At 46.8% G+C, this 10,000-nt stretch overlaps 1 protein-coding gene across 1 annotated transcript in view; it reads right to left on the reverse strand.

The window, feature by feature from the left end:
* The window catches only part of LOC310813347 (retinal-specific phospholipid-transporting ATPase ABCA4-like), a 36,474-nt gene that overhangs the window by 13,270 nt on the left and 13,204 nt on the right, over window positions 1-10,000 (reverse strand). The window contains exons 12-30 of the mRNA XM_083682295.1: window positions 9,667-9,864; window positions 8,049-8,254; window positions 7,713-7,889; window positions 7,270-7,492; window positions 6,193-6,414; window positions 5,681-5,885; window positions 5,327-5,404; window positions 5,045-5,230; window positions 3,805-3,982; window positions 3,452-3,583; window positions 3,131-3,270; window positions 2,821-2,958; window positions 2,426-2,610; window positions 2,116-2,221; window positions 1,811-2,016; window positions 1,643-1,667; window positions 788-987; window positions 466-590; window positions 112-210 (exon numbers count right to left, since the gene is read on the reverse strand). Coding sequence (XP_083538421.1) covers window positions 112-210; window positions 466-590; window positions 788-987; window positions 1,643-1,667; window positions 1,811-2,016; window positions 2,116-2,221; window positions 2,426-2,610; window positions 2,821-2,958; window positions 3,131-3,270; window positions 3,452-3,583; window positions 3,805-3,982; window positions 5,045-5,230; window positions 5,327-5,404; window positions 5,681-5,885; window positions 6,193-6,414; window positions 7,270-7,492; window positions 7,713-7,889; window positions 8,049-8,254; window positions 9,667-9,864 — 3,029 coding nt within the window. The remainder of the gene's footprint in view (window positions 1-111; window positions 211-465; window positions 591-787; window positions 988-1,642; window positions 1,668-1,810; window positions 2,017-2,115; window positions 2,222-2,425; window positions 2,611-2,820; window positions 2,959-3,130; window positions 3,271-3,451; window positions 3,584-3,804; window positions 3,983-5,044; window positions 5,231-5,326; window positions 5,405-5,680; window positions 5,886-6,192; window positions 6,415-7,269; window positions 7,493-7,712; window positions 7,890-8,048; window positions 8,255-9,666; window positions 9,865-10,000) is intronic.

A 10,000-nucleotide genomic window follows, 5' to 3' on the forward strand; every position in this document is an offset into this window, starting at 1 on the left:
TGACACGACATACAGCAATTTACATTGACATAACAACAACACCAGTCAACCAGTTTCTGTTGTATATAGCTTCAGCAGACGTTCAGTTGATCCCTGTCTCTGGTTACTCACTCCAGAGGTTCATCCGCCATACAGCGAGTCCCAAAGCCAGGCCTGTTCAGCAGGACCTCTCCAAAGTACCTCATCTCAGCATTCTGTGGACGCTCATTACTGCAGACAACATAACATTAAAAAACAATCACTATGATGATCATCAATCACTAAATCTCTCATCAAATGGATGTCAGTCACTAGGCTGACCTAAATATGGTGGTTTACAGTGTAATTGGGTGATAAGAAAAAGGTTTCTGAGTAAACAGTCTATCATGAGTGGCAGTTCAGGAGTGTGGTACATGCTGGAGGATTTGAGTGTTCTATTTAAGGCTCTATTTTTTTTAAATCTTATTTTTCGGTGTCCATGCCCACCTAAAGAAAGTGAACTGATGTCCATACATCCAGGGGCTGAGGGTCACGCTGGGGTACTCTCCAAATGGAGGAACGATCACAGTGAATGTCAGAGCTATGAACACAAAGCTGGCAGGCAACACAATCTGAGGAGACATAAAAACATTTTTCATAGTCATGCTTTTCATGTAAACAGCTATCAAATGGAGCAGCTTCAACATTGACATTCTTATCTCAGTCATTGAGAAAATATAAGTATACAGAAATACATTACATAAAAAAAAGCCTGCAAAAATGTGGTATAAAGGACAACATTATATTGTTGTATAAAGGACAACATTACCTGAGCAAAGAAGTCCTTGTGTGAACGCGTAGCGTGGTGGAACCTCTTGATGAGCAGAGCGAAGAACTGTTTGAGGATCAGAAACACCCCTTTGACCTGTCTAGAGCCCCTCCCAGCACTGCCCTCTGAGCTGCAACAATGCCCCTGACCGTTGGTCTGGGTAACCCCTTCACCCCTTGAGTCTGGAACACAGAGAGAGGCTACAGGTTAAGGGCTCACTGTCTGCAGACAGACCGCTTCAACACTCTGAAGGAGCCAGCAAGCTAGGCCAGCATGGTTGTCATATCTGTCTACAGTAGTAGCAATAAGCATTCTGCATATCCTTGTCTGCCGTGCCTCTATAATATCCTATTCTTATAGTGACTCTATAACATCCTAAGATGCAACTACAGTATATGAGCACAATATTGACGTACTATATGTAATATTGGAATCAAAATTATTCCGTGGAGATGTCCTAGTTTATAGGCCCAAGCTGAAGCTGCTTAGCTATCTGCTTAAGCCTCAGCTAATGCCATTGCAGTAGCTTGTAGTGTCACCTTTAGGTGTCTCCATACAAACGGCCACTTTGTTGTCTCCAAGGAGACTAGCTCGACATTTCTGCTGCAGTAGTCTTTGGTCTGAGAGGTTGGGGGTGGGGGTGGGGGGGGTACAATGACTGACACACACAGTAAAAACACGCACACACGCACACACACGCACACACACACACACACACACACAGTGCAACACGGACAGAACATTCCACATAATACACACAATTATGATCTACAACCTACACACTACAAGAATGGTCCAGGATAAAAATCAAAATAGATGTTTTACTTGGTACAGATCTGTTTTTCACTGCTTCACCATCAGCTGTCACCTTCAGGAATATCTACGAGAGAAAATGGGCGATGTTTAAAACAATAAATGTCCATTCCGATACAACACTGTTGACAAGATCAATGGCTCTTCAAAAAACATTAGTGTGTGTTTGTTGCGAGTGAGTGTGTATTGTGTGTGAGCGTCTAGACCCACCTCCTCCAGCGAGGTGTCAGACACTCCAAAGCTGCTGAGGCCGATGTCAGAGAGGGTCTCCTCCAGCTCCCTGAACAGACTGGCGTAGGCTCGTGGCTGAAAGCCCCGGCTAGGCAGCAGATAGGTCAGCTCCTGACCAATAACCTCGATCAGACGGGCCTCCGGGACATGGTGGTGGATCAACTTTGTGATACTCACTATGTCACCTGGAAAACACAGACTGAATGTGAGTGGATCTTATGCGGGGGCTGAAAATGGACTGTGCGGTTACTGATATCACTGGATTAAATCAATGCTTTCCTTACCGTCCATTTGTCTGTCCGGGGCTGGGGGTTGGGCCTGCAGCTCCTCTTTGTATGTGCTACAGGTAGAACACTTACAGGAGCACTCCATAGTGCAGTCGCACTGAGTCTATGGGACAAAGACAACGTCATCATTACAGACACAAACACACACATTCCTCATCTCTCAGTCAGAAGAAGGGGGGGGAATCTCTCTAACACACACACACACACACACACACACACATACACACACACACACATACACACACACACACACACACACACACACACACACACACACACACACACACACACACACACACTGTCCCACCTTGGTTTTGGGCCGTTCGTATCGCACGCGGCGCACCAGTGTGAGGTAGAAGCCGGCACCAAAGCAGTTCTTGAGGAACAGAGGTGATCCGCAGCAGTGGAGCCGACCCTGGGAGATGATGGCCACACGGTCACTCAGCAGGTCAGCCTCGTCCATGTGGTGAGTAGACAAGATCACTGTACGCCCTGGAGACGCAGTGAGAGGGGGGGAGGGATTGAATGATAAATCAGAAAATTATTTCTGATTTAATTAGTTCCATAAGGTCATAGTCAGCTAACACTAGAGCAGTGTCATTCAATCTTGAACCTGAAGGACCAGTAGGGGCAAGTTCCCTCCCATATTGAGGACAGTGGTTTGTTGTTGTTCCGGCTCCATCCAGCAGGTGGCAGACCTACCTGAGCGGTACTTCAGTAGCAGGTCCCAGATAGAGCGTCTGGAGTAGGGGTCTACTCCTGAGGTGGGCTCGTCGAGAATGACCACCTTAGCACCGCCCACAAACGCCATGGCAACAGACAACTTCCTCTGCATCCCCCCTAAGAAGACAAGGGGGTGATGAGACAGCAATTTCATTCAGCTAACCATTCGAGAACACTATTATATAGAAGTGCTTACTGAACAACAGAACATATGCAAGTGTTTGTCATTATAGCAGCGACAGGAGATAACAGCAAGACCGACAACTACAGCGCTGGACTAGTTGCAGACCTGAGAGGTTCTGGGCCTCCTCGTCTCTCTTGTGAGGTAGACCCAGGTCTTCTAGCATGTTCTCCACCTCCAGCTGGGCCTCCGCTAGAGGCCTGCCCTTCAACAGGGAGTAGAACAGGATGTGCTCTGCTACTGTCATACTGGAGAGCGATAGAGAGGGAGGGGATGGAGTGAGAGAGAGAGAGAGAGAGAGAGAGAGGATCATAGAAAGAGAGAGAGAGAGACAACATGAGGTAGAAAAACAAACAAATCACTCCATCTCATTCTCCCTTCTTATCACTCTGTCATACAGTCTGGAGAGCAGGTGGAGGGGAGACCTACTGGTGAAAGAGGATGTTGTGCTGGGGACACATGCCCAGAGATAGGCGGATGGTGTCCATGTCTGTACGGATGTCCTTCCCATAGATAGAGGCTGTCCCTGAGGTGGGTGGGAACATCCCCGTCAGGATAGACCTGATGGAGAGGACACAGAGGGACATATGGCGGCGAACAGTGAGATTAACTATAAGGGTTCTGTGTGTGTGTGTGTGTGTGTGTGTGTGTGTGTGTGTGTGTGTGTGTGTGTGTGTGTGTGAGTGAGAGAGAATATTGGAGTGTGTGTGTGTGTGTGTGTGTGTGTGTGTGTGTGTGTGTGTGTGTGTGTGTGTGTGTGTGTGTGTGTGTGTGTGACATACATGGTGGTGGTCTTCCCTGCTCCGTTGTGGCCAAGGAAGGCAGTAATCTGGCTCTCATAGAAGGTGATGCTCAGACCGTCCACTGCTGGTCTAGATCCCCTACTGAACACCTTGACCAGGTCCTGAACACACACACCCACCACCAACCCTGCTGGCTCTGCTTCGAAGAATGCCTGGTCTGGGGAGAGAGAAGTCAGAGAGTAATAATAATAATAATAATAATAATAATAATAATAACAATAGCTATCCATGTTATGCTAAATCTACAACGTAGCATGTACTGTATTGATTGGGCTGGGATGGGTTCATTGTTACAAGGTAATTAAAGTGTATATTACACTCAATCAGAAATCATGTGGTTATGCTTTTCTTGCCATAGAGTCTTGTACACATTTTAGATAAATCTTGGCATCATCAAATGTCCTTCCAACACACTATGGATGGAATCCTATTCACTTTTCAGAACCCACAAGAAGAGCAAGACAGCAAGCACACAGTTAAGGTGAGATCAGGGGAAAGGAATGCCACTCTGTGTGAAAGTGGAGCGGACGGGCCTCCATCACATATTAACTAAGTCCCAATGTGTCCCAATGTGACTGTCGGTATTCAGACCTGCCAGCCAGGACAAACACACTCAAGGGCAGCAGGTTCCCACACGCCGCAGCATGGCGCCCTGGGACAGGGGAGGGGGACACCTTTGAGCTGAGAGAGCGCTATTGTTCCAAACCTCATTGGAGATTCATCAGAAGTGCTGGGCAGAGACTCAGGGCCCCAATTTGCATGTGCAAAAATTGGTAAAATTGGGGGGAAGTCCGCCATCCTTACCATAATATTTCTAATAGACGCATTGAGAAATAATCCAATGGGAGTTTTGAATACTGCGTTGATCATTTCCATGATATGCAACGCATTTTCAGACTGTTTACAAAAACTCATAAATATATTATGTTTTGCTCTGCTCAGCACTATTTGCTGAATCAATGAAAACCTCCTATTAATAATTCATTGCATGGACAAGGAGAGTGTGTTAAACTTATTTAGATTAGATTTCTTCTGCTTTTGGATGTTTTTTTGTTGTTTTGGATGTTTTTTTGTTGTTTTGGATGGTTTTTTCTTGTTTGTCTTAACATAAGGCAAAACAAAGATAAAGAGAAGATAATGTGATGCCCTCTCCCCATTACTTTTATAACAGCATCTTGTCTCAAAATGTATTTTGGTGTGTTTGTTCACATTTTCTTACCATTTTGTGCCTCCTCGTTGTCCTCTTCTTCCTCTGGTCTGTTGTTTTGCTCAAGTCTCTGTCGTATATCCTGGTGTTTGCATGATCCCTCTGCGGTCATAGGAGTAGTAGCCTCGTGGTTTTCCCCAGGCTGACCCTGGTTCACGTTGTCAAATGCTGGTTTCTCCTGCCCTGCTGTCTCCAAGCCTTTTGGAGAGAACGTAGCCCATTGTGTCCAAGGCATTTCATTGATTTCCACCCAATGCTTCTTGAATACACATTATGTGAAATCTGATCACTTACCTGGGTTTGGGGGTCCAGGGCTGAGCCAATAGGAGGGCAGGATGGGAAAATAAAATGGTCGACCGATTCCATACTGTCCTGTATGATGACAGAGATGGAGATTTAAAAGCTGTGGTTTTCCTATCAATGGTGCTTCAAAGACAACTACTAATAGATCCCAAAAGTAATATCAAATCCCTCCACTCAAAAACCTATGACAGTTATAGACTTTGTTTGTGTCAAAAAATGAGATGGGGATAAGAGTGCTCTCTGGCTGGGGTAAAGGTAGAACCTGCAGGTCTTGATAAGAGGCCATTTGCCCAGGGGAACACCTGTAAATGTATCTCTTCTGTTTATGAATGCATGAGCTCTCACCTGGGAAGACGTTGTCAAGGTACCAGGCCAGGAGTGCGTAGAGCAGCGTGTCCAGGACCATCATACAGATGGAGGTGAGGAAGGAGTACTCGTCCCCCTCCAGAGGGCTGGTCCGGATGTTGTCCCATTGCAGCCCCAGGCCCTGCTCCTCGTAGCGGGACAGGTACTCTGTCCCGAAGCCAAATGCCACCTGGGACATCAGACTCTGTGACAGAGATAAGGACAGGGAGAAGAGGTCAGAATCAGAGTAAGGAGATGGAGATATTATACATCAATAGGCAGGCGGTCACTGACTGTTATGGGTTGTGATCTTAGGCCTAATTCAAACAGACTGTATGGAATGGAATGTTTCATGGACCTATGGTACCTCACAATAATAACAATACGTTGTACATGTCAACTATATAATAGTTTCATTATACTCTCGCTCACTTCTCCTGACTATTGTTGGCCTGTCTGAAAGGAGCCACAGCGAGAAGTGAGGATGTGTTTCCCAGGGGGACACTACACACCGCCATGATCTTCATGTCCTTGGTTATGCGGTCCTGCCAGGCGAAGCAGAATATATGGGGCAGGTAGAGGGTGAAGTAGATGATGCCACAGCAGGCTGCAGCTAGGTTGGCCTTGTTGAAGAACACACTCAACAGGAAGCACTGCATGATGGTTGCCGTGGTGAAGGTCAACAGGAACAGGAAGAGGATGAGGGGGTGGCTGTAGTTTAGCACTTTCCCTCCCTGGAGAAGAGATGGAGAACTGTCAGTGAACTGAATCTGAGCCATGACTATAGCATTGAATTGCAAATTGAAAATAGTTGCGTTAGTGTGTGTCTTTGGGTTGAAGCGCAGAGTCATAGTAACTTTACAAAATATTATATATAAATTGTATAAACTGTACAAACACAACTGTTTAATTCTAGTCAATCTGCAATATGTGTTCTGTCCAGACTAAATGTGATTTGTTTTCCAAATCTTCCACTAGAGGTCACAACAGCACATTAAAAACCACTGCTGCTTAGACAAAGTAGGAAGGGCACAGGAGACAGGGGGAACACAGGGGACTAACCTCCCCCCCCTCCCCCCCCCCTCCCCCATGATAGAAGCAGGCAAAAGTGTCCCGCTCAATAATAATATGATTATTTTTTTAGCTTTCTCATGGCTAGTACTTACTGTAGCTGCAGTGTCAGGTTTTATCTCTAGCACTTGCTAAGTTAGCTAGCTAGTGTTGGGCAGTTCTTGCACATGAAAAACTGATAGTGAGTAAAAGTTTTGCACTGTACAGTAGCAGGGAAAGAGTACTTTAAAATGGTTGTTAAAAAATGTAAAATACATCCACATTCACAGTCACACCATTGTCTTGTGCGCAATTTAGTCCACACTGATCTGTCTGATAACTCACAAGACAGGTTCATGCGACACCAGTCGTAAGACAATGCAGTCACACTGTTATTCAATACAGACTGATTGGACTACAAGAGTAAGCTTAAATGCCCATCTGCAAGGCCCCACTTAGCGTTTTAATTCCCTCCCCTTATGTCCAGCTGACTCCTTGGACTTGCCAACTAGCAATGAAGAGCATCCATGATTCCTTACCATGATGATGACGGTGAGCAGGACAGTGCTGGTGGCCATCATGAAGAAGCTGTCGATGAACCATGTGACCCAGAGCACGCCATTGGTGACTCCCATGGCCTTGAGGGTCTCCTTGAGCCTCAGCTCCTTCTCCAGTACGATGCTCTTCACGATCATAGACACGGAGTAGACCCAGGCCAGCACCATGAAGATAGGAAAGCATCGGTTCAGAGTCAACATGAAACTACAGAGGAGAGAGAGAAGGTAAGGAGAGGGGGAGACAGGGAAAGAGAAAGAGGAGAGGAGAAAGAAAGTATGGACAGAGGAATGAACAAAACTGTCATCAGTATGCAAAAGTAAATCTCAGCTAACGGACGTGCGTGCGTGCGTGTGTGCGTGCGTGCGTGCGTGCGTGCGCGCTTGCGTGCGTGCGTGCGTGCGTGCGTGTGTCTGGGGTCACTCACAGGTCATCCACATAGCAGGGGTAGGGCATCTGCTGTAGGTAGACACCGAGAGGCCAGTCCTTGCCTGTTTGGGTTTTGATGATGCCATGCTCTATCATATCCTGCAGGTAGGCAAAGCCCCCCCATATGTAGCGTAGGTCATCCATGGGTTCCGCCCGGGGACCAGGGTCCCAGTATCTGAGGACAGAGGGACCACAAGGAGGAATCAGGAAGGGAGGGGTAGATATGTACCTGGCCACCATTCTTGAAAAGTCTTACATTATCTTAATGTTGCAACATTGAACCAAGCATTGTGTCTTGAATGACAACCCTGATCTAGGAATCCCCCTCACTGACCTGTCTTTGATCTTATTGGTCCTCTCCACAGCGTCTATGTCCATGCGGATCTTGAACTTGATGTGGGGGGGCACCTCATTGGTCCATGGGTACACGTCCACGAAGACCAGCCCCGCCCAGAACTTACTTTCGCCCAGGAGACTCAGAGCCTTGTAGGTCATCTGGTCCTCATCGTACAGGCCCTCAAACTTGTCCACGGTTAAACACTGTGAAGGAGAGAAGGGACAGAACCATACCTGGGTGTTATTTTTCCCTTTTGGTTCCAATGTACGTGACAAATTACATCCAGCAAAGCTCAAGTATTTGAAAGTACATGTATTTGACCCAGGTCTGAACACAAACAGTCATGCACAAACTGAACAAACTCATGAAACACTTAGTGACCCCAGAACAGAGTAACCCTCTGTCATTCACAGAGGCATTAGGTCCAGTTGGGGCTGGTACCATCTGTCTATCTAGATTATATGGAAGCAGACCAGGGAGCTAGGCCAGGGCAGAGTTGGCTGAGGGTCCCCATAAAGTTCTGTGCCAGGGTTCAGACACGCTCTCATTCAGTGTGACGTCTCCTCATCAGACGCCTCCTATTCCTGCTGCACTGTGTCGGATTGAGCCATTCAACCCTGCCTAGTGCCACCAGGGAGGCCCAGGGTGGAGGAATGAGACAAACACACACACATAGTGCGCACACACACACATGCACATGAAAGTTAGCACACATTCATTTAGCACACACCTATGATGCACACATGTATACACTCAAAAACAAAAACACACACATTCACAACTAATCAATGTCAAACACCATTATGTTTGCGAAGCGTCACCCTACACCCCACAACAGCGATACTTCTACATTGTTATGTCTGGGTAGTGAGTATGCCATTGCCATAGTGTAAACCGGCAATGAGTCTGCGTTCATTGTCACAACTCTGAAAGGGAGGGTGGTCAGACTGACAGCTGTATCTAATTGGCCTCTATCGGCCCTGGTCTCCTCTGTCACACTCAAGTGCTGTAAGCTTCGGCAGAGACAAAAACAGAGAAGGTCCACAGAGAGATGGCCGTGGTGCGCCCTCTGCCACCCCCAGGCGTGAAGACTCATCCTGATTAGTATCGAGGACTTGAGGGATGAATTGAACTATTCCCAAAGCTCTTTGGCCCACTTACATGGAGGGCCCTCTACGACAGTGAAGGGAGAAAGGGCTGGGGTGGTTTTGGTCCCCTCCACTAGATCAGCCTTGTACAAAAGAGACTTGACAGCTCGCTTGTTGTTCTTGTCTCTCTCCTGGGGGGATTTACATGTCTTTAGTGAGGGGCAAATTAGAACGCCATTGGAAGGCCATACAGCAATCTTCTGCTCATATCACTTGAAGAGCGCAGTGTGTGTGGAGCCAATTAATATCCATTGAAAGCTAGAAGCAACAGGTTACACAACTGTGCTCTGTGGGATTGTATTCTGGATGGGACTCAATGAGAGAGAGACCTGGCTTCTGGAATTAGAATAAGGTCAAGGTTTTGCATAATATTTGAGTTTCAATAACAGAAAAAAGCAAACAGTCATATCCTAATAAGTAGACTGAGTGGCTGTCTCTTTCCTCGGCCTCTGTCCTGTCCTCCTCACCTCTCCATACTGATTCAGCATACGCATGACCCGATCTATGAGGTGGAAGATGTTCCTCCAATCAAAATTGGCAACGTCAAAGTCCCTTTCCTCGATTGGTCCATTGTACAGGAAGTTGAGGATGTGTTTGGAGGAGAAAGGGGTGTCCTGCAGACTCTTGTCGATATAGTCCATCACTGTAGGGTTACGAATGGTGTCCTGAGAGAGAGAGAGAGAGAGAGAGAGAGAGAGAGCGAGAGAGAGAGAGAGAGAGAGAGAGAGAGAGAGAGAGAGAGAGAGAGAGAGAGAGAGAGAGACAAGGGAGGGAGATAAGAGCTATTGAGTTAAGATAAGG

The sequence above is a fragment of the Argentina silus genome (genome assembly GCF_951799395.1).
Source record: "Argentina silus genome assembly, chromosome: 1".
NCBI lineage: Eukaryota > Metazoa > Chordata > Actinopteri > Argentiniformes > Argentinidae > Argentina > Argentina silus.